The sequence below is a fragment of the Hippoglossus hippoglossus genome, chromosome 15 (genome assembly GCF_009819705.1).
Source record: "Hippoglossus hippoglossus isolate fHipHip1 chromosome 15, fHipHip1.pri, whole genome shotgun sequence".
Taxonomy (NCBI): Eukaryota; Metazoa; Chordata; class Actinopteri; order Pleuronectiformes; family Pleuronectidae; genus Hippoglossus; species Hippoglossus hippoglossus.
Genome location: NC_047165.1, coordinates 9,550,784 through 9,575,625, shown reverse-complemented (window position 1 = coordinate 9,575,625; position 24,842 = coordinate 9,550,784). Strand labels below are relative to the sequence as shown.

General features: G+C 41.1%; 1 protein-coding gene across 6 annotated transcripts in view; it reads left to right on the top strand.

Moving 5' to 3' along the window:
* The window catches only part of pcdh15a (protocadherin-related 15a), a 196,498-nt gene that overhangs the window by 67,121 nt on the left and 104,535 nt on the right, over window positions 1–24,842 (top strand). For 5 of the 6 annotated variants that reach the window (XM_034608853.1, XM_034608852.1, XM_034608850.1 and 2 more), the window contains 2 exons: window positions 2,816–2,830; window positions 3,783–3,848. In XM_034608853.1, coding sequence (XP_034464744.1) covers window positions 2,816–2,830; window positions 3,783–3,848 — 81 coding nt within the window. The remainder of the gene's footprint in view (window positions 1–2,815; window positions 2,831–3,782; window positions 3,849–24,842) is intronic. The other variant, XM_034608851.1, reaches the window with a different exon arrangement.

Here is a 24,842-nt window from a genome sequence, read left to right as displayed (position 1 = left end):
AGCCTGTTGAATAATCTTTTTGAAAACCTATAGACCTCAGTGACTGAGCGCCCCATGCTGCTGCGTACCCTTCTCCCCGAGCCGTGTGATCAATGGCGTCTTTTATGTGGCTCCCACTATTCTGCTCCGTATTGTTTTTGACTGGTTACCATTTTAAACATCTTTGTCTATTTTTTCCTCTCGACTCTACCTCTTTGCAGTTTGAAACACAGACTTCCTCCTGCACCAAATAATCTCCGGATCTGCTGCCATTCTCGTTCTCTGTTTCAAAATCAAATCAACCTTATCCATACATCTTAAAAATGCAATCGTGAGGATTTGTAGGATTGGTAATAATCTGTCAGAATGGGGAGTTTTCCATAGATTTCCATTTATACTTTGACTCTATATTCTGTAAGGATCTCTGCATTAGTATTAGCGATGCATAATCCGATAAGATAATGTCACATATCAGTCTGAAACTGACTCAAACATCAGTTCATCTCTGATTCTAATTTCTTCTATAGTTACATCTTTGTGCACATACGATGTCATGCATAAGCAGACGCCCATACACCCCCACAAAGACAACTTCACAAGCAGAACTGCAGCATGAAGCGGCATGAAAAGAAAAATAATCCACAATGCGGGTAAAAAAAAAAAAGTCACGTCCACTCTGACACTGTCTGTTACTCATCTGACATTTTCATTGTTATCCTGATAATTATCTGTGAACTCTGAGTCACTAACTTAGCTTCAGCACGTAGTGGGGGTAGTCTCGCATAGGCCGTGGGCTTGCTACACACACAACGTTCTATGGCTGCTACAACTACGTTGTGATAGTAAAAAATATATTTACATTTATGTGTTTGTTTGACAAAGCAGTATTTAAGTCAGAGGTTGCTTTACTCGTGACAAAAATGTTCCACACAGTAAAGCGTACATCGATTAGTCTGATTGCTAAAGCCCCCGTATCGGTATCAGGACTGAAAAAGTTGGCTCTTTGCATCACTAGTGTCTACATTGGAGATCTGGTGAGGTTTTCTGGCACATTCCTGAAACCAGAGAGCCACTGGGAACTAAATATGCAGGGACATTTTTTAATAAAATACCATTATTCTGGAAGACTTGTAAATGGAAGGAAAGCTTTAAAAATATCATCTGCTGCTAAAAGGTCTAAATGCCGCAATAGTTTTGGATGGTTCCTGATAGTGAGTGACTCGAATGTCTTTGTGGCTGCAAGGTTGTGTGTGTGTATGTTTTTATTCACATGCATGTGTGTGTTTGAGACTTTCTCTGATCGCAATATGTGACTGTTAGCACTGCAAATGGTGTTATTCTCTATCTCTGCCTCACTCTGCCCTTTTGTCTTCACATGTGTCTCTTACAGCTGCAACTACCACTTAAAGCTTCACATGTACACACACACACACACACACACACACACACACACACACACACACACACACACACACACACACACACACAGGTGTCTGAACACACACATGCAATACTAACAGAACCGTCTGTGATTTTAAACAGCTTCTCAAAATGAGTGCAAGGAACTTTTATTTCACAAGTGCCCACGTGTGCAGTCTTTCAAGACTTGTTGTTTATGTCTCTGATTGTGAGATGTGACCCACTTGCTCTGTTCATTTTGTAGCTATTAAAGGAAACCCTCATCCTGCTACTTCCTCTGCAGATGGTTACAGGTTTTCTAATTCCCCAAAAAATGACAAAACTCTGAAAATGAACAGCGGCTTAAGAGAAGAGTTCAAAATGTGTACTTGTGGGAAATTGCTCCTCAAGGACCTTAGATAAGCAAAAGGTTGCTTATGTTTACAAGCATATTTCCTTGGTTTGTGACGGGACCTTCACACCTGGTGCAAGAAGAAACGCAAAATATAAGCTCGAGATAATATATATGTGTTTGTGTGTGTGTGTGTCAAAAACACTTATTTAAATTAAAAGTAAAGATAAGATATAAAATGCAGTTAATGATTACATTGAATATGTTGTATTTTAGCCCCAGGTTTTCTTTGCCTTTTAATTGCTAATTATTGTTGGTATCTGCACTTTGGAAACAGCAATTATCAGAAATGCAGCAACATAACATCCTGAGGTTTTTATCTCTGATTAAAATGCACTTTCAAACCTCCACACTGGTGAAGGCTCATGGGTATGCATATTTAATGAGAAAAACTATCCACTGTTTTTTGCACCAAGCAACAGGTGCACGGTGGCACAACACAAGTCAGGGAACAGACGGCGGGTGTGAAACCCAAGAGCGATGACTGCTGATGGTGTCGTTGACCATGTGTTTCTTTTCTGTCCATCTCTGATAACATGTAATGTAAGACGACACCACCTGGCAACAAGCTGCATGAGATTCAGTATCTTATAAAATGAAGGGATCTTTTTTTTAAAGAAACAAAAAACCATGTGGACATGGGTTCCAGTGCATTTTCATGTTTGATTTTTTTGCCTTTTCCAGAACATAAGTGAATATACTGAGAGAAAGTCTTCAAATTGATCCATATGATAATGTTATAATGCAACTCTCTTAAATACAGTCAGCCAGCCACTAGCAGTGGCCATATTTCCAAAACCTACGTGTTTCCATCACTTCTCTGTTGAAGCCTTCCACAGTTAATCTTCCCTGATACTGCCTCTCTTTTCTGCTATTTTTCTAATATCTGTTGTTCTTCTTATAACGATCTTTCTTTCCCCTTTTTTAACATCAGAGCTGTTCTTGTACCAACTGTCTCACCCCTTTCTTTTCTTCCATGTTTCTGCTCCGCTTCCCTCTGGCTCCACTAACCCCTGACCCCTTCAGACTGGCAGTATGAGGGTAAGAGGGCAAACATCTGTTGTCTGTTTTCCTCCTTTTTATTACATTCTCTTTCACCATTTCCCTCTGCCACCATCTCCCCCACTCTCCTCCCTATTGAAAAGCATTTAATCCTCAACTCTCCTCACATCGGCTGCAGAGCGCGTCGCCTCACAGCACGTATTCCTCCGCTCAAGACATCTCCCTTCCTCCTGTCTCCTGCTCTCCACCTCTCCTGCTGCCCCATCTGGTGCTGTCTGTCAAGCTGCCATTACCTGTGTCCCATGTGCTTGTACCACCTCGCTGCTGTGACCTCCATCTGTGAAGCCGCTCTCGTCAGTGCTCTGCTTATGAGGTCGCCACATGCTTTGACTGCCCTGTGTGTTTGGTGTCAGTATCGTACTGGCCATTCCTGTTGATGTTTGTGAGCTCACAGTCACTGGTGCCACCTTCTGTGTGTCGGCGTGACATGTTATGGCAGGACAGGGAGAAACCGGAGCAACATTTTGAGATTTATTTTCTCAGACCAATGTCACGTTGTCTTTTTTCCAATGTTCTAAGATTGTTGTTGTTTAGCAATCTTACATTCAGAATTTTCACTAGGAATCAGGACAGAAGTATTAGCACCAAATGTACATATTTAAATTGATAGAGCCCAACTTAAAAAACATTAATAATAATAAACATTAATTGTAAACTTTAAATAAAACAGACTAGTCATGAAATCATAAGCTTTAAAATGACAGGGTAAAAATAAGTTACATGCAATATGTATTTGTCCATATTTTAGCTTCCCCCTCAACTAAATCAAACTTATTTGTAGTTCGTTCTACTTTGATATGCAGCCATTTTTTAAAAACCGCCCACTTAGCCAAGCCAAGATGAACAACATATTGTTGGAATTGCAAAGTCAATGAATATAGCAACAGGAGCATGTTTTATGTTAATTTCCTTTTTCTCCTTGTGTATGCAGAATGTAAGCTGTCCAGGCCGGGACCCCCTGCAACCATAGTGACCATTGACGAGGAGAGCCCCAACGGTACGTTCCCCTCCTACGCTACTTACTCATTTCTACTTCCACTTTATTCTGTATATCTTAAATGCCTCTGCACTCGAGTGGTGTGGAATTCACTGTTGGGATCGTTTCTGTGCTAGAGTGAGTTTTGCTTTTGGTAATGCAATACATATTAATACTTCCCCTGCAGGGACTGTTTGGTGTTGTAGTGTGAGAGTACAGTCGCGGCGCTGATGGCACTCTGGGGCAGGTTGGTTACAGGAGATGTTTTGTCAGACGTATTGGATTGCCATTTTGATTGTGTTTTAAATTATAGATAAAAAAAATCCAGTGGTTCCTGGTGTGTGTATTTGTTCTGCTCTCCCTGGGCAAAGCGAAAAGTGTGTGTGGGTCCGATTGAGTGATTGCAGATGGTGTTTGGCACACAGACGTGACATGGGGCTCCATTAATGAGTAGTGTGCTCCCTGCGCAGGTTGTCTTTACTGTGGTCTACCTGTGCTACAGGAGTCGCTGACGCGTGGAGCAGACACGCAGCACTCGAGTGGGTCAGGCGCAACTATTCTGCTCCTTCTTTTTCTGTTCTTCATCTCGCTCTGCCTTCCCCGTCACCTGCATCCACTTCTCAGCTCTCTGCGGTTTTCCTCCTCCTTTCCCTCCTTCACCCACGTGTCTTTGCTTTCTAAGTTTGCCATCTGCATTCTGTTGATGAGCGCTGGTGTGTGTGTGCAAAAATGCGTGTGTGTATGCGATAGGAAGCGCTGAGTGCTGCTTGGGGAGGAGCTATGTGTCCATTGAGGGAATGAGTGATGCATCTCCCTAAATGGAGCAGGTGTGTGTTTGTCTCACTCACTTCTCCCTGCAGATATTAGTTGTGCAGGTTAACAGGGTTTAATGAGCAGCTCTCACTGCAGAGAGGATCCAGGGCTTGTTTCTACTATATGAATGCAATCTCACAGATGCTCCATGTCCAAACTATATATTCTCCTGGCACTGCTTTGTGGATGGGAGTGTGTCTTAACAAGGGAAATTGTCTGTGTGGGCGTACAGTTCGCGCGCACCTCATGTGCATATTTTGAAAATCCCGAGAGCATGATTGGATGGCTCTGTGTCAGATGAGGCTGCTATTTGTCAGCGCGATAGCTTCCAATTCGGGCTGTCATCCTGTCTCTCCTACTTCTTCCTCTCCGTGTGCAGCTGTGATTCGGGGCTTTGATCGATTGCCGGGGGAATGTGTGAGATGGAGGTAGCCAAGCCTGCCTCCCAAAGCCTCGCTCGGCCCACGTGTGCCGACGCACTGTGTGTCAGGGATTTGCGCTAATCTTCCTCATAAAGCACTCATTTACCTGGGATATGGGTCTCCTCGGGCTCCTGCGGCCTTTTATTTATATCTCCTTGATGAAACGGCCCGGAGCCCGTCCTCCCCATAATGGAATGTAAAACAGGCAACCCGCCGTTATTGACCGAAGCAATTATCCCTCTAAATGTGTTTCATCTCTCCTCTTCTGTCACACAGAAACCATACACATGGCACATAATAAGATCCCATCTTTTCTGAGCATTTGCCTTTAAAATTCAATCGTGACAGTGACTGGGAAGGCAAAAAACCATAATCACCCGTCTGTCTGGGTTTGTTTGGTCGAGGTCAGAAATGATAGACAAATATATATAAAATCCAGTTTCCCTTTTGCTTCTCCCAAGAGCATATTTCACATGAGTCCAAAAAGTCAATAAAAGCACAAGGTTCCCAGTGGGGCAGGTGTGCTGCTCAGAAACATGTGCGAATGTCAAGCCACTGTGTTTTCTCAACAGTTTGTGGAATTCATTGATTGTGTGGGGTGGAATTATATTCGACTCTGTTAAGACAATAAAACCTTGGCACAGGCAATAATGTGAAATAAGGCCATTTTCTTGCTTCTGGCTTGTTTTTTCATTTCAGCTGGCTGTGGTTTTTTATTCTTTGAGGTTTTCACTTTTGAAAAAGGGGGAATAGTCACCAGGGGATAGCAACCCAGTTGCTCAAATGAAGCGTAACATGTTTAATTTATCCAAGCTGATGCTTCTGCAGAGCCACTGACAGGTGCCAGACACAACACGTAAAGTCTCACACTCTTGCAGAGTGGATATCTATCGGGACAGATAAAGCATGTTTTGTGTAGGCGCCTTTATTTGGTCTGTGAGCTAAATCCAAAAGCAGTTAATCAGATTTAGGAGATTTCGATCTCGCTGGATGTGTGCAGAGTAGAAGGAGGCAGAGCTAGAGAGAGGATGTATTTCCTCATTGACAAAACGCTTCCTACAACTGAGGACGCCATCACCTAGCTTTTATCCAATCTCTAGCAAATTCATGATTTATAACAACTGAAGTGTGTGTGAGGATCCTTTCACGACCTCGGTTCATTCGAGCAACAGCTTATAGGAAATCAGGAGTGAGTGTAGCTGAAGGGCTTTGTAAGAGAGAAGTCAATTTAGCATTCTTTTACAGTCTGCTGAGGTGCATTCGCTCTAAATGCTGATGAATCAATGCGACTTGACGAAGGCTCACGCCCACACGAACGAGGCAATCAGAGTTAAAACCTTCCATAGGCTGAGGGTGTGTTTAACTATATCAGTCACTAAAACGCATGCTTGACCTTAGACATTAGCCCCTGGAGATGCAGAAGGATCTAAACAAGTTGTTTAATGGGTAATTGAATCATCACCAGTGGCGATGCTGTAAGCTTTGGAAAGGTTCCTTGGGGTATTGCACCTTTTCTATAGCACAGCAACTCTCAGGAGTTGGGTTTAACCAGGGGCCACAGTTCCTCCTGAGTTGAGCCTTTTATATGTATTTTAATTCATTTGGGAATTAAATAGATGTATAAAACTGTTTCATATTGAATTTGTTGTCAGCGAAATGTAAGTCTATTGTAAATGTCTTAGCAGCTTTGTGGTTTCATCCTATTGCTGCTGTGATGTGCCTCGACTCACAGAAACTGTTATGACAAGCTTTTTGATTGGTTCATTATGAGCCTCCCATTAAGGCTACGCTCACCATCAGTCTCAAAGCCATGTACAAGAAAAGTTGATAGTAAAAACTTAATGTTCATTTTGCAAGCTGTTAATATAATGACCTATTAAACAATGCAGTGTAGAATGAGGCCCAGTATCTGCTTGTAAAAAGCCATTCATTATTCCATAGTATTCCAGTTTCATAGCAATTTTCATGTGGTTCTTATTTTTATTGTTATATCTACAGGTTTTATTTGAATATGATAGTGAGAGTAAAATCAGAGAGCCGCGCTCCATAGTACTCAGACCAATAATTGAGGGGAAGGGAAGTACACTCTTCTGGGAGTCCACGTCCTTATTCCACCTCCGCCTCTACACGCTCGACTCTGAACGGCACCAAAGTCACACACACAAAGTTCGTCAGATAGAAAATCAAGTGAAGTAAGAAGACAAACAAACTGAGAGCTGTTTACCAATAAGAGTTTACTCATATATGTATGTTTTAGTGCCTGGTAGTACATTGCCTTTCCAAGGTATATCAAAATATTTTAAAGTTAGGGTTTGTAATCCTGGAATAACCCTGTTTAAAAAATGAAACCGATACATCCCACCCCCTCCCATCGGCCCTCTTGTCAAAGCTACATCGCCAAACCACATGAACGTGCCTGACAACTGCTGGAGGCCGACTTCTGGCTATCGTCTTCACTGTGTGTGCAATGAGAGCACAGGCAGGCAGGTTGGTTACTGACTGACGGGTTCGCCATCATTTCATTCGGTCCAAATGAAATGATGTCCGGCCTTTCTTCTTGTTTTCAGACAACTTTGTTTATTGATTGCTATCGGGACGGGAAGAGGATTTTAACAAGATAAAAGTATTTCAGAAACAAATTACCGACCCTGCCTTTAAAACAAGGTGAAGGATGAGGTTTATAGCAGTTGATTTTGTTTTACATCCAGTACATATTGAGTTATTTGGACAATTTTGGGGATTTAAATGACTTTTATTTGTTAAGCAAGTGAGGAAAACTTGGTGATGAATTTTATTTATTTTATTATTAGTGAAGGCGATTTCTCAGAGATTGTACTTGTATATTATGTATCAAACAGGATATTTGTTTTATTATACATCATTCAACTATATCTTTTAATATGAAGTGCTTGTAATTTCTCAGAGATTTATATTGTGTATCCCCATTTGGCCTAAAAATAACGAGATAGGATTTTTTTGGTCCATATCATCCAGCCCCAGAATGTTTCAACTGCACTTTTTTACTTTTACAACCAAGACAAGTGGCTTCAGCACCGCCTTGATGTGGCATTAAAAGATTTGAGGGAGCTGAAATGATGGCAAACAGGGAAAATATGGAGTGCCAGTGCTAAACAGCATGCAGTCTGTTTAAAGGTGTCTCCTCTCATCCAGGATAACCAGCTCTCGTGAGCCGTGCCGACTTTTCTCACGAGAAACATAACCAGCTCCTGCGTCTCACTGGTCGGCCGCCGGTGTTTGAAGAGCTTGGAGGCGGCTCTGGAAAGTGTTAAATGTGTAGCAGGTTTAAACAATTAATGAGATGAGCCAGCCTATGTGAGTTGTTTCTTCTCAACCACCATGGCCTCATTAGCTTCTCTGCTTAAAGTTAATTCAATCCCTCACACTGTTTCTCTCTGCCGAGCTCGTCATTAGATTGAACGCACTCTGTTGTTTCATGCCTGTAACTTGTAGTTAGTCTGTTTCAAGTCTTACTGTGCAACTGTAGAAAACCCTTCACCCTTAGTAATAACACCCAGAGAGATTATCTCTGTGAATCCTTCATGCGTCATCCTTCATGACAGTGGATTTGAAACCTGAAATGGAATTTGTAAGACACATTATGTAAATTAAAACTGAGCTAGATGGAAATTAAATGTATACTTTTCCTAATTAAAACTGAACTCTGTCTGACCTATACCTGAGAGGTACATAATTTGTCTTCCTTTAGTTTCACCTTTGCCCAAGGGTAGCACAGCAGTGGGCCAACAACCTCCTGAGCTTGTAGCACGACGTCTTACTATGATGAATCTTCAAACACCTAAAGTCCTGAACGCCACTGGTTTCAAACAATGCTAGTTGTCAGCAGGGGAGCTGAGTGATGTATGGGCCTTTCAGTGGAGTCCTGTACAAATAGCAAGGGCGTACTGTGTAACTCTTTTAGCAAGTGGGGTGAAAACGCCATGATCCCTGGCCTGGAGAGGATAACGAGGCGTGGTGCTCCGCCATTTGCCATAAATGAACGGAGTTAACTGTTGGCCTCCTGCCTCTGTTCCGTGCCAGGGAACTACTCACATTCAGTGCCACAAATGACAAATATAACGTATGTAATTCAAATGCAGTCGATGCTCTCACGCCAGATAAATTCTGTTGCCTTTAGGGTCAATAATAAAGAAGTCAAACACAACAAAAAAAAAACAAAGTTACTGATGTTACTCGCAGCAGCTCCGGGGCTTTCACTGTGGTTGCGTGCATTGTGGTAATGGGATGATTGCGGTTGTGGTGCATTACACATTTCTTGTTAAATCCATTTTCTGCAGACTTGTCCTAATGCTACACTTTTCCATTTTCATGCAACCACATTTAATTGGGCATAAAGAACAAGGAGACTTAACATCACTCCTGCCTGTTCATTACAAAGGGATGTTAAGTGAGCACTGTGCAGCTCTACTGTTTTATGCCGTCTGGGAAACTTTGACCTCGAAGTGATGGGACATCGATCAGCCACAACGTAAACACATTCAAAAACACAGTGTTAACCACAATGATAATATCTTGTTAACAAACACAACCTGTGCGCTGAGATCAGTGTGAAGAGTCTTTTATCAGTTTGTCCTTTTCACAGATGGGATTGTGAGATTACGCCGCAGTCAGGGTCTCATTAGGTGGCAACAGTCCCATAAACTACAGCAGACGTAGCAGACAGCTAACGTAGGAGGCTATAATCAATAGAAACTATGTTAATGGTTCACTTAGAATAACCTTTCATTACGGATGTTCTGATACTGACACCAGCATCGAAAAAGGCGTACAATATGTATGTATGAAACCGATGCCATGTGTTTTAAGTATATACGTTTCAACCAGATTAAACTGCACGTTTCTACTCTCAGACATCACTTCTTCTTTGCCGCTTCAAAACAGCAGTTGCGCTGTTATCACCACTGGCAAGTATTGTTTTGAGGGCAGTGAAGAGGAAGTGGTTTCTGGCAGTGTAGCATTAGCTAGAGCGATCAGGCAATGTTTCACTGTGGAAAGTCCCACAAGTAATTTTACTGGTTTAAACTTTAGAGTACTTTTGTTTTTATAAACTGGGGGTGCACTTTAATGGCTATTTAAAGGAAGTAATTGTTGAGTATTCCTAGATTTATTTATTTGTGTTCTTTTTTTAGTTACGACTAAAGAAGTTCTATGGCATTGTTTTCTGTTTGTATTTGTTTTTAAAAGGTTTAAGTTGAGCCAGACTATACAACAATGAATCATCTCATCCATACAGGGCTAGTAGCATGCAGCTATTAAATATGTATATAGGTACATATTTTTTTTTATGTACTCATATTAGATTGGTACTCTGTATTGGCCAATAAGCAAACTCCAGGTATTGGAATCAAAATGGGAAATAGAAAACGATATCAGGAGCTTTTTATTTAACCAATCTTCTTTTCTTTGCATACATTTTTTCACACGAGCAAAAACTCATACGATGTTCATTGTGAATGTGCAGGCAGAGTGCAAACGGCTCACACTGCCACTTAACCCTCCACTCCACTTGTGAAATGTGTTCCAAAGCTGCGTCCTTGGTTATGGCCTTCTCTTCACCGTTAAATCATTGAGCATATAAACACAATTGTTAGTAAACATCTGATTTGCTTTGATTGTTAAACAGTTTTGATTTTAATTTTCAATTTGTACATATGCAGGCTGGCTCCAATTCTGCTGATCAGGACTTAAAATCGTTCTGTTCTGCTTAGAAATTGCAACTTTGCAGTAGAGGAAACATCTGGGCTCCAGTTGCCCAGCTGTGAATCCGTTGCTCAAGCAAAATGAGCACTGCTGTTTCGTGCACACACGCGTTTGAGCATTTGTGCATTTCTTTTTTTTTTAATCTTTGTATCTGTGTGTCTGTGAGTGAGGGATACATGAGTGTGGGTGCCTTGTACATGGATTTTACTTTTTCTAATCGGCTTCATGCAGATGTCTGATTTAGGGTTTGATCGTGTTCTTTCTGTTCCCCACTGTGTTACACACACACACACACACACACACACACACACACACACACACACACACACACACACACACACACACACACACACACACACACACACACACACAAGCAGGTCTCCATTCAGTTCTATGATCACGTCCAGTTATGATGATTGCTAGGTCATCAATATATAATTAGAGCCTAGCTGAAAGGCTGGGATTAGTGCGCAACACCTGCTCCTTATGGATTAGAGAGCAAAACAAAGGGCGGCACATTCAGCGAGGCTCAATTAGACACTACATACAGTACTTTGTGACTGTACCTCAGTGCTAAATCTGTGTTTTTGTTTGGTTCATCTGCCTCACAAGCCATTTTTATTACTATATAACCTGATTTATGGTAAACTGTCTTGTTTCCAGGCGCTGAAGGTCTTTATCAGATTTGAAGTGGCCTGCAAAAGCCTGTATGTACTGTATGTAAGCCTGTACTTAGCCCTAATTAGACTACTATTCCATTGTTTTCCCCTTTAGAAGTGGAGAACATGTTTTAGTGTTTGATGTGCAAATAAAGACTGCAATTACAGTACATTGTGGAGATAAACGGTCCGCATAATTACTTCTGTTCTTGCTGTAAATCACTTTATGCTTATCCTCATTATGCTATAGAAACAGACCTTCAATGTGTTACGCTGCACTTTATAGTGGTTTGCATGACCATGCTTTGAGTCGCCGGGGTTTTAAATATCAATGCGTGTTTAATTAAAGGAAATCACGACATGTTAAATGAATGGTGTGAATTCATTCACCCAAAGTTATTTTTTTCTTTCTCTCACCAGAGAGAGAGATTTCCTGTAAACAGAAAAGAAAAAAAAATTCTGTGTGTGCGCCGTCTCCGGTGTGAGCACACAAACTTTACTTATTCAAGCTGGTTTTCCCCTGAACGTGGCGGGATTGTCAACTTAGAATAATAGTGTCATAATAGAATATGTGTTTCTTTAATTCACATCTCTCTGAGGGAATCGCAGTGTTCTTACACTGCAGCACCCCCCCACCCCAACCCACGTACGTGCAGAGACTATAGAGCAGAATGACAGTTGCTTGTCTTCCACACTGTATGTGGCACTGAGGGGTGCACGGGGGAAATTGCTGCAAAACATTAATACTCCTTGTTGGCTTCTTCATGTGCGACACCGCAATAAAAACGCTTCCATGAGAACACAGTGACAGTTGTTTACAAATGATGTAATGAGCGAGATTTTTTACCTTTTATACTGTAACTCACTTGATATTCAAAGAGGTTTTTTCTCTCTCTCTCTCTCTCTCTCTCTCCCTCTCCCTCTCTCTCTCTCTCTCTCTCTCTCTCTCTCTCCCTCTCTCTCTCTCTCTCTCTCAAAGCCGCAGTGCCAACACTGTATTCATCAGTAGAGAGATCCTGGAGCAGCTCCACTGAAATAACGATGCCAAGTTTGTGGACACTATAAGACTGCTCGGGGCAATTTAAATGATGCCGGCCTTGTCTGGCTCCATTCTGACTCTGTCATGGAATTAAGGTTAATCAAACCCTCCCTGGGTCTTTGGAGTCGTGAAGCTGCTGTCAACAGGAAGGACCACGGTCTTTGCTGTGTGACAGCCCCTCACTACGAAATATTGATTGTAAATTGTATATTTTGATTGTATATTGGTGTATTTTTGCTTCATTATATTAAAGGAAGGTGGTAATTGAATTTTCTATGGAAGAGAAATGCATATATTATCTGAGCCCAATAAACTCTGGACCCCGTGTGTGTGTGCGCTTGCAGACATTTTCTTCTTTAACTTTAACTAGTGCAGTGTCTGTTGCCTGTTTGGAATGGGCTGTTTAATTGGTCTGTGGTTATACTGGTTGCACCTTTCTATCTGAAACCGTTACAGTGACCTGCACTAATTACACTGAACTCCCAAAACACTGAACTGCAAAATATTTCCATCCTGCTCAGCACCTGAAAGCTGCCTGTATATCGTTTATTTACGCTCCTCTCTCCTCTGTTAATGAGATCCGGAGCATTCATCAGTTAATTTCCAGCACGTCGTAATGGGATTGTGGATTAGTCTAATCCTCACATTAGGCTGAGCAGACATTAAAATGATTGGTCATTCATACTTCATGTTTAGATCTCATTTTCCAGCAATACAAATTTGCAAGCAGAATACAGAGCGTCAGTGGCGAACGGCGGCAAGAACCAAGTGCATCACCCACACATAGTAAACCTCAGTGGCTGCTGCACCAATGAGGAAATGAACCAGAGTAAAACACACATTTCAGGACAGTAAAAAAAAAAGCAAATCTCTCCTAAATTCAGGACCTGTCCTGTTTGATTTTGTGCTGTCTGTGTTTCCTGAGCTGAAAGCCTTTCCCCTGTGCTGCACTCTGCCTCGATGCCTTCACCTTGCCGGCTGAAGAAATGTTCGGTTTATTCCTTTGAACTGACAGAAACATGTCAAATGTGCAGTATAGCAGAAAAATATAGAAAAAATAATCACTTTTGTTAATCTTCAAAATATTTACCATTAACTGACAACGATTCGCTCCAGGGGCAAAGCAGCATCCTGTAGTTTCTTTACTCACTGTCTCGTCTATAACTCCTCAGACTCACTGCAGACCTTGTGCAGACAACCTGTTTTTTTTTTTTTTTTGTCAAGACGCAATAATGTGTACAGAGCAAATATTTACAGAGCAAACTAAATGAGAAAATTTAGCACTGGCTCACAAATCCCAGTGTAATTTGCCTGTTTACTTGCTGCTTTCTCACTGATCTGGTGGAGGGTGGAAGCTGAGTCTTCACCAGCACACTTGTCTTTTGCTATCTACAGCTGGTCAGCCATTAAAGATCCAGTGATTACCCACAATGCTCATGTACAATCATCCAAAAATATACCACCTCCCTCCCGCATACAAATCTCTGCAAGTCATCCTCGCTTCCAGAGACATATGTTTAATTATTAATGCAAACAGGGGAAATAAGATGTTGTGATTATGATGTCTGACATGTCACAACAGATATCACTTCCAGTTGGGGATTGTTCTAATTGATGCCTATTTTGTTCTTTTAACGGTTCAGGAACTGTTTGCCTTGTTGCCTTGGTGACATTAACGGACTGCGCTCTACATTGTGCTTCTCAACCTTTGTTGCACAAAACCCTTTCCCACACACATAGCAATTCTGGGACATCAATTTGCCAGATTTCTTAAAGTTGTATAGTTTGCTCAAAAGTTAGGACAGTGGTTTAAATGCCATTGGTTCAATATTGGGCAGCGCAGTAGGTTAACCTTTCAGCCACGACATTAAAGCCAGTTACCCGTTTTAATGTTGCGGCTGATCGGTGCATCCTGCTGGGACATTTACAAGGAGCTTATTTCTTTCTGCAACACCAAGGCTCTGTGCCAAGGCTGAGCCACTCTCTGTTTTTCCCTTCACTCTTTTTTTTTTTTGATGTGTCTGCTGTTTGTGAGGCAAAGAGAGTAATCACGCATGTTGGTTCCAAATGAGGCGGGATGAGATGAAATATCCATCAAAGACAACAAACGGGTGTGACATTTAAGGCGAGTGGTTGCGGTGGTGCCTTCTGTTTGTGGGTGGGCATGGATCTTACCAGTTTTTTGGGGAGAAAATGGGTTGCAGGAGTAAATTGGCGCAGTTACTTGAAGAAGGCATTTGGTGAGTAATGAGATTTCTTCCCCGTGGTACTCTCTACCATCTATTTTGAATGAAGACGGGAATACTTTAAGTGTATTAGTGGTACTTTAAATGACACCTCAGCTCTCACAGATCTTGGACACAAGCCACAGTGGTAGAACGGGCTCTGTAGAGGGAGAGATGACAACTAATGGCCAAAATAAAATATGAATTCAAGCTGTGTGTTCACTAATTTAAGAAACCTTGTTTCCCATTTACAACATTTTTAGGAATTTATTTCCCTGAAAACAACACATTCGTTAGTTGTGGGTGAATATTTTGTTTTGATTTTTAATAAGCTTTCATTGTTTAGAGCCTTGGTTCTGAGGAGCAGAGGCTGTGAAGGGACTTTGGGCACGAGAGTATTAAACGACTGTGAGGTATTGTAAAAAAAACAAACCCCATTCTGAGCTTATTGCATACAACACCTCATGCTCTTGTAAAATGTGTCAGCGCAGCTATTTTTGTCCGCATGGGATAACCCGGTATGAATTCCAACAGAATCTTTAAGGTGGTGCCTTTGTTTTAGACACTGATGTATTCCTCCAGACAGTATTTATCCAATTTTAGATCATAAATTGATAGAATTTCAAAAGGCACCTTTATTCCATAAATATGGATATACATCATTTAACGCGATCAAGCAACACTGCCGGGTTAGCTGTCAAGATTTACAAAAAACAATTGTCATTTCTGTGCCCTCTTTATAAATTTGCATGTATTTGTGAATATTCATCGCTCGCTTCCAAAGTTAGAAACAAAAGGCATGAGTCTGCTCCATCCTTCATGTTAAGGCGTCGAACAGTTGCGTAGAGAATTGCTTGTAAATAATTGCAAAGGAGTCAGATCCAATAGCCAGGACATATCTCAAGCTAACATTATGGGAATGCACAAAGTTAGTGTCCAATTTATTATCAGTGCAGAAGCTTCAGGCCGTAAATCACGCTGGATGGCGTTACCGATGAAAAGCTTTGTTCCTGAAATGAATAAGCTTTGGAGGGAGTACAGGTTGCAAGGTTCAGTCTCAACACTCCAGCATCATGTAGCTTGGCAGATTTTTATGATATAACCCTTCTGTAGACCTTTCATTATTTTTCATTCCCTGCTAATCTTTACTCTCACTCATTCTGAGCAGCATATATGTCATTCAAAGCATGTAAGTGCCTTCTTCAACTGAGGTATTAAAGGCATGCTGTGCTATACTGTATATGTGTATACAGATATATAATTATAAAATAATCTTATTTTGTAGCATCATAATTGTCCAATACAACTAACCAGAGATGACCATCGTGAATGGCATCTGATACACTAATATTCATACATGTACAGTATTGGTTATATTTTCATGTTTAGGACAAAATGAGTTTCAAGTTCATGTGTCTTTAAACTAGAGGTTAAGATTAAGATAGTTTCTTCTATTCTGAACAACAGCCTCCCTGAGTCCCGCTGACTTCTTGAAAGAGAAATAAGCCGTGCAAATAGCCTGTTCTTTCAATTTTTCTTCAGCGGATGAAGCAGCAACAGCCGTGCTATTTATTTAATGCTTTTTAGACAGTGCTGATGGCTTAATGTACTTTTCAGCATCATCAGTTATCCCTGTGTAGTTCATCTTTTCTTTCACGGCACAGTCTCCTGCTGCAAAGCGTTGTTTCTTTCTTGGATATCACTTGATATTTATATAAAGACCACATCCTCATTTTGCTGTGGCAGTGACATTTCCCATATATATTATAAAAGGTATTTACATTGATTAAAAACATACTGTAGATCACACATATCATATATGCCCTTGTCAGGTTCGGGGCATGTGTGACCATCTGTTGTCTGATGTAATGTCATCATCCTTTAACTGTGACACATGTGGGTGAGACTCCATATTAAATAATGATGTGTCACATTTGCTAGTGCATTAGTTTAATTTGATTACAGTGGGATCTCCGTGTCCTCTGGTTCTGTTTGAAATTCATGAAAGCCGATTCCAACTTCCTCATTTCTGTCAACGGGTTCAAATGATGTTTGAATTATCACAATTATGCAAATGTGTCAAATGGTTTCATCCATCATCTTCCTTCACCTCCAGCAGATGATGTGAGTTTGTTTTAGATATTAGTTTAACCTGAACCTTTACAGTTTATACACAGAGTAAAATGCAAGCTGATACTTGGTGTTTATTTGTTCTTTATCAAGGAGAAATAGGGAACTATCATCTTCATTCAGTTGATGGCAAACAACCCTTTGGAGGCTGAAAAGTCTTGTTTCATTAAAACCAACCACCCTTAACAGCAAGTACAATACATCACTACAGAGGAGTGTAGACCCAAATCTGTGGGAGCAGGCAGCTGCAGCCAACCAGCCCAAGAGGTTCCTTTTTTTTTTTTTACAGCCTTTTGAGCATGTTCATCATTTGCAAATCAGCCCGGATCCTGCAGAGGTGCTGTGAGACGCTGCTTTAATTATATCCAAGATCGTGCAACGTTTTGAGAGGACGTAGGAGGACAATTACATTCCTGGTTTTGGATATACTCAAAAACGATTGTGGGCTTTGGTGTGCTGTGTGCACGTTAATGTGTGCTTTGTGCATTTATTTTTTTTATTTTTTAAGGAAGTATCCGTCACCCTGCCTTGATTACTAGATTGGAAGTTTCCAGCTTGTACAACAGCGAGAAAACTTTTGTATAATACGGTTTTGGCCTTCTTGCCTTTGCCATGAATACGATCTTGATAGCTGATTGTGAAGTACTTGCTGAGCGATGTGGCATCTCATAGAATCCACTGCTGTCAACTCTGCATCCACTTGACACAGGTCATTTTATTATCCTCAGAGTAAAATGAGGTGTTGTTGGTGGTAGAGCATCTACCCACTGAGATTCCTACCTTTCAAAGGTGGAATGAGCCCGATTGTTAGACTCAAGATTACGTGGTGGAATAAACCAGAGTTCCTCCCTCAATACACTGCAGTGTTATAACATTGTATTTAATTTTTCATGCTAAATGTTATTTTTGAATAGCTATTTATATATTGACCCCCTAAATGTACTAAGAGACTGTGTAGCTTAAAACTGAGAACAGGGAGGGAGCTGCAGCAACTTGTGAGTGGGTTTGACATCTCAACGCTATTGTTCCATTCAGATTTTTACACATCAATTTGCAGTCAGGAAATTGTTTTTGTATCCAGGCTATTTTTGGCAAATGAGCCGCCCGCCAAAGTGATGGGGAAAATTTGATGGTTTCACCCGGGCTGAAATTCCCCTAAGTCTGTTGGATGGCACAGCGTTAATTTTATGCTCGGCATTGACAAAATAATGCCCAGGGCCCGTATCAGCTCAGAACGTGCATACTTATGACTAACACCCCATGCAGTGTGGAGAAAAGGTAAAAAACACTTTCTTTTTCGCCTGAGCATTTCATATCTGCGACTCTGCTTCTCGTTCGCTCAATGAAACAGCTGTTGCTTTTATTTCCTTTGTATCCTCGACTCTGGTTTACTTTGGCAGAAGTGCATTAGAAACAGACAGATGTTTTTCACGTCACATTATATCCAAAGTAATTAGAGGTTGTTAGGCATTTGAATTGCTAAGATGACACTGATATTACATCCCTCCTCATTCCGTGGCGGTTGTATTACACGTATTTTAATCACTACAAGGTGCAGCGAGTCCCTTTGACAGCTGGTGCACGTTTGTACAGTGTCAGTTTATGGGAGCATCAGTGAGATGAGTCAGGAAGCAGCGCGATCAATAACACATGACGTGTCAGAGAATATGCTGTGTTTCAAAATATGAATTTATGTTATCAACACAACTTGTGTGAGTGTCTTTTGAGACAAATATCCATCTAGTGTCATGATTTGACAGAATTTCAATTGTGCAATCACCCTTATACATGGTGACCACACACATTTTCAGTTGTAAAATATCTCTAGGTTAGAATCATCCTCTTCCTCCTCCTCTTCATCATGTCAGGCACCACTTCACAGGCAGCAATGATGCACTGCAGAGGCTCTATTGTCATGACTACACACAATTTTAGAGAAAGGTGCAAACTACGGCAATTTGTTTAGCTGCCGTAAAATATCTAATGTTGCACATTTGCATGCCGTCTGGTTTGTTGTGTTAAATCCAAGTATTTGTACTTTATATCGCAGCTTAGTCCGTCACACAGTCGAGTACAAAAAGTTCTATCCATCAGCCTCTTCAGCAATCGGACAGCGTTAAGAAGCTGTTAACAGTCCTCACCATGCTCTCGCTGGGAAATGCTATTAGGGCAAATACCTGTAAAAATGTAAGGTCGTTAATAGAAACGGTCTGAGACCCAAAGGATTGGTCACATCTGGAAAACTGGGCCATGATTCCTTCAGTTATCTCATTCCAGAGCAGCTGCCTAAATTTCAGTGGATGATCCCTGTTGCTCTTTGGAACATCCAAAACAGGCAACCCGGGCGAGCTGACACATGTGAGGCCCCTCTGTGTTTTAAAAGTAATCAGTAAGATATTAAAAATCATTTCTAACATGATTAAAATAAGTGAGGTGATGCCCAGAGAGGGGTGAAGGGCTCTCATTTTAATGTGCCAGGAAAACCTCAAACATCTACACTCACCTTTCCATTAAGCTTAAAACAGTTTCTTCTAATCAATGTTGTAAATATTATCATTTTGTTTATGTTCAGCTACAAGTGGCATCTATTGCACTTCTGTCCGTCCTGGGAGAGAGATCCCTCACATGTGGCTCTCCCCTTTTTGGTAGTTTTTCCCTGACTCTTGTTGAGGATTAAGAACACAGGATGTTGCACCTTGTTAAGCCCTTTGAGACAAATTGTGATTTGTGAATATGGGCTATAAAAATAAAATTTGATTGAGATTAGATTTCCAGAGGAGGGGGAATTACAATAATACTCCTATAAGATTTGTTTTGGAGATGCTTCATCTGTTGAATTACCTTACAATAAATGAAGTAACTTTATACAGTTTACTTTATATATAGTGAAAGTGATCATATTTGGGCCACAGGTTGGAATTCAGAGGGTTTAGTTATGTTGGTCAGTTATGAGGATCTCAAGATTGAGCTAGCACTAAACAGCAGCGGTAACATATGTCCTAGAGACGGCTTATTTGCGCTTGGTTATAGCCAAACTAAATGTTTTCCACCAAAAGATGGAAATAGATATTGTAAAATAGGATTAAAGCAGTTTTAAAATATGGTAAAGTGGCTCAGACTCACAGTAAAACTTCACCAGAGAATCAAGAATTTAAGAGTAAGACACTTTGTCTTTGTCTAAACAACAATGCAGTTGTATTTAACATTCAAACAAAACTGGAAAAGAATGTTTTAAATTGTCTGATTTTAAAACTGTGATTCAGGGGGGCAGTTTCAGTATCGTGATGAGCTCCACCACAATTTTATTCAGATTGTTTGCCCATAAAAAGAGCTTTGAGGTTGGTCCAAAAGCATCAGACCAACTTTTCCATCAGAGGTTTGACTGGTGCATTTTAATAATCAGTTACGGAAATTGTTTTTTATTTCCATCACGCAGCTTTCAGAGGAGAGCTCTCACAACAAAGTGGTCCCCTCTGTTCAATAACACAACTCTTTTCTAAAATCCTGAAATAAAGAATCGTGTTTCATCGACTGAGTTTGTCCTTTTGCAACAGATGTTACCATTTCAATTCATAGTCAAGTCTAGTGGACGACCTTCGCTGTGCTGTGGCACCCTGCTCAAATAATGAATAAGGATCATGGACCAGGCTCAGTGTAATTCCCACGGGACTCCGAGCTAACACCCAACCAACCAACTTTTTTTCATCCTCAACCTGGAGCCATTTCAGAAACAAGCCTCCACACTTATCTGTTGCCATCGTCCACCGATGCCAACATCATTGATATTTGGGATAAAAGTGATTCCTCTGTGTTGTCTCTGTGGGGTTAGTCCACTGTGAAGCCCGGATCAGAGCCGCCGCTGACCAGAGATGACCCTGACTGAATCGCAGGCTGTTAAAGATTGAGCAATTTTTATTTATTGGGGGGGGGGGGGAGTGTGCACATAAAGCCATGCACGGTGAAACTCTGGGTAGCACTTTTTTATGTTTATATAAGTCTGACAGTCTCTGGCATCCTCTTGACTGATGGGGACAACAACTTTGCTATGGAGACTGAGACTGAGCGAGGAAGGTTCTGCAGAACAGAGTGAGTGGTGGCTGTCACCACAGAAAAGCTGTGGTTCAATTAGCCTGAGAAGGAAAGGAGTCTCTCCGAGCCCTCCCTGGTAATATTATCAGCCGTGTAATTTACGACAAGAGTTTCAAAAAGATGTAGCTCACCACTCAAGTTACGGAGGCAGATATATTTATGAAAAGCTGTGTTTCAGATTAATGAACCAGCAACAAGGACGAGGAGGGGGGGGTGAGGGGTCTTTTGACTTTTAAATTAAATTCTTAGTAGATCCATTTGTCAGACGGCGTTAAGCCCAAGTGAGACAGATAATTATAGGTCCATGTGATCACAACACACACACACACACACACACACACACACACACACACACATCAAACCCTGTCTGCAGCAAGCAGCAGACTCAGTCATTAATAGTAGCATAAAAATGCAGGAGTGGCTGTTATAATTATAATGCAAACGCTTCCATCACACCGCCGTCTGGGCTCCTTGTTGAGAACGCAACAGTCTGAGTGACTCTGTGAAATGTACAAACCTGCTTTACGAAAGGATAAAGTACAAGATGTTATGGGCAGTAATTAAAAAGCCCATTAAAACACCACCACCCTCTTAGCTTTTACAGCTGGTAGATTGGCGAGGCTTGTCAAGAGCTCACAAGTCTCCCCACAGTCGTTCATTATCTATACCCGGTCACGTCTACTCGCTCCGAACTAAACTCACTTTGTGGGGTAGGCATTTGAGGAACTTTGAAGAAGCACCAGCTCACTTAGGCACGTTGTTAATTATATGTGAAAAGTGTTGGATGTGAAATAGGGGGAAATAAAGAAAATAAAAGTTTAAACAAATATTTAGCGAAAAAACCTCGGAAAACTCAGAAATCGACACGACCACCTCTGATGATGCTGTAACTTTTCATGAATGCATTGTCGTCTGTGTTGAGGTGAATTGTTCAAGCTCTCGACGACTTTAGCAAAGATGCATTGATCTCAATTTGATTAATAACGGTTGATATCTAATCACAAACTGAAGTGATGCCGTATACCCCTCTTTCAACGAGTACAAACGTTGAAATTCAAATTAGCCCCAAGTGTAAACACATTATTTACCAGACTCTGCAACATCTTTTTACAGCATGTGGAGAACAGTCATTTTTTTATCCAAACATATCATATTTTCTGATTATGTCTTTTACTGCGATGACATCTGATATAATAATTAAAGCTCCTGTTTTTTTATTCATGAGAGTCTGAACTCATTATCGCCCAGGATTCATTACATCTCTAGATACTCAGTTCATCATTTGTAATTTGTAGAATAACGAGACAATACACTACAATTCAAAGCTAATTCAATTTGATTCTGATGTTTTAACTGTTTTAATAATAAAATTAAATAAAATTAGTGAAAGTGACTGGTGACTGGATGGTTTCAAGAACCAGGTGTAGGTGGTCCCAGAAAACTGCTAATGCTAATAGCTAACTTTCCCTCTGTTTACTGCTCAACTCGATTACTTAATTGTCGCAGATTTCAGGCAGCATTGAACACATTTGTCCCAACCAACATGTGTTTTTCAGGGATGAACACTCAAATAGTGTTGTTCTGGCGGGACGATGGTGGTTGCCGGTTCGAATCCCAGTTTGGCCAGGGTGTCTCTATGTGGAGTTGTTCCATGTTGTACCTGTGTATGCGTGGGATGTACTCCGCCTTGGATAAGCAGTATAGATAATGGATGTGTTTCTATTATTAATAATAGCGAAAGATGAGACATTTACAGACAAAGTGGTTTAATTTGAATTGAAAAGTTCATTGGTCTTTAATTATTTCTGCTTCGAACTGGTGACCGGGGGTCCTGTGAAGTGTGGGTTTGAAACACAGATGTCCACTTAATCACACACACGTTGTTTTTCGTGATCTTCTTCATCCACATATTTGTAAGTCTAAATTACTGAAATTATCTGAATGAAGGAGAAGGCCTCCCCTGACAGTGATGTGATTTGATCCTCTGGAAGAAAAACACGTCTCACTCCGCTGGATTCGCGGGAGCTGCAGAAACTCTCACAGAACACTTTCACTTGTGGCTGAACAGTGGTGTTACAAACTATCTCTGACAGGTACTGACAAGCCAACAGCAGCTCAGTTTAATTAGTCAACGCTGACATGACAAACCACCAACAGGGTTTGTTATTTTAGCCGATGACGTTGTTCAGAACAGGCTAAAAAGGGAGAGCGGTGGCTGGATGCTTTTTCCACACTGATTAACTGCTGATGATAATTGTTGGACCTTAGTGAACTTGTCTATCTTTTTTAACTAACTCACCACTGAGATAATATTTCATTTGCACTACTTTTCATCTGGCTTCACTGTCGATTGTAAACAACATTACAACAACAAAAAATGTGTTTTTAGGTCTAAACCACAAAACCGTCTGCCCAGTCCATTTAGACATAGATGATGTCAGGTTGTCTGGATCGCACTGAACTCAGCCACCAGTCTAGGAGCAATCAGATGTCGTTGTTTTTTTCAACTGTAAAATATTTATCAGCCTTTTTGCTGAATAAAAAAAGACCCTGCTAGGGCTGCAAGTGCACGTGAAATGCTGCTGATGTGCTTTTACTGTGTGAACGCTGTGAAGGGCTTGAAGCAGGTATCAACAGGGAATGCGGCGAGCTATCAGGACAGGGTCAGGTTGCACCGACCAAAGATACTAAAACTACGTTCACTCAGAGGGCCGAGGTGACCCAGATCAGATTGTTTCAATGACAGTCTAAATCTTTTCATATCAGATTTGGGCCACTTTTATACGGGTTTCTAAATCAGATACAGATCCGATTTTTTGAATGTCTGAACAGCCCTATGACCCGTACTCAATGTGATTTTTACGTCTCTTATTCCTCATAATTATGCACAGGCGAAGGGGAGGGCAGCTCTTGTGGAGAGCCCTTGACATCTGGAAATTTCGGATAAAATCTGTTTCATGGAAGCCATTCACGTCACGATCCCTGCATCCATACACAACTCTGTACAGAAGTAGCAGCCATTGCTCCATAATTACAGCTCTCCTACTCATCATCTGCCCCCACATTCGCCTGATTCCACGGCACAATAACGCCTCTATGTTAATTACCTACGTCTTCTTCTTGTTTACTTCCGTACATAGCGAGCTGCGTGTGACGTCTCGTTCTTCTGCGCATGCGGGTCACATCAGGGCCATGACCAGTTCACATTGGAGTCTGATACTGGCCAAATTTTAAAGTGTAAACAGCTACATAAATATCTGAACCGAGCATTAAGGCCTCCAGTGTGAACATAGTCTTATTATTAGTATTTCAAGACTGCGGCATCAGCATTTTTCCAATTTCATGCATCATTTGTGGTTGTTTATTGCTGCAGTTAAATCTCTCACTCTTGTATTGTTTAACACATCAGTTAATCTGTTCAACTTTGCAGTATGCATGCGGCTCTCTGATCATTTCCATTGAAACTTTGGAAACTGCAGTGGTGCAAGATTCCAATGTGCACCACCTATCTCAATTAAAATGCTTCACCACTGCTCCTCCTGGATTTTCCTCCTTTTAGGAGTGAACCACCAGTTATTTCATAAATCCACTAATTTGGCCACTTAGGAGTCCAGCAATCCTCAGATTTAACCGGCTTTGGGAGTGTTGTCTCACAGGACCGCCGCCGTGGCAAAGTTTAATCAGCCACTGATTAAAAGCTGTGGAATATGAACCATGTGTTGCTGCCCTCAACGATAATTTTACAGACATACCATGCGGTATTGTCTTCAGAGATCTAACGCAGTGTTCCCAAAGTCTTCAAACGCTGCTGCTGAGTGGTCAGTGTTGGTGTAGAGTTAAAAGAAATGTGTGGAAATCTTTAAGCTGCAGATTTATATAGACAAAAATGTATTAAAAAC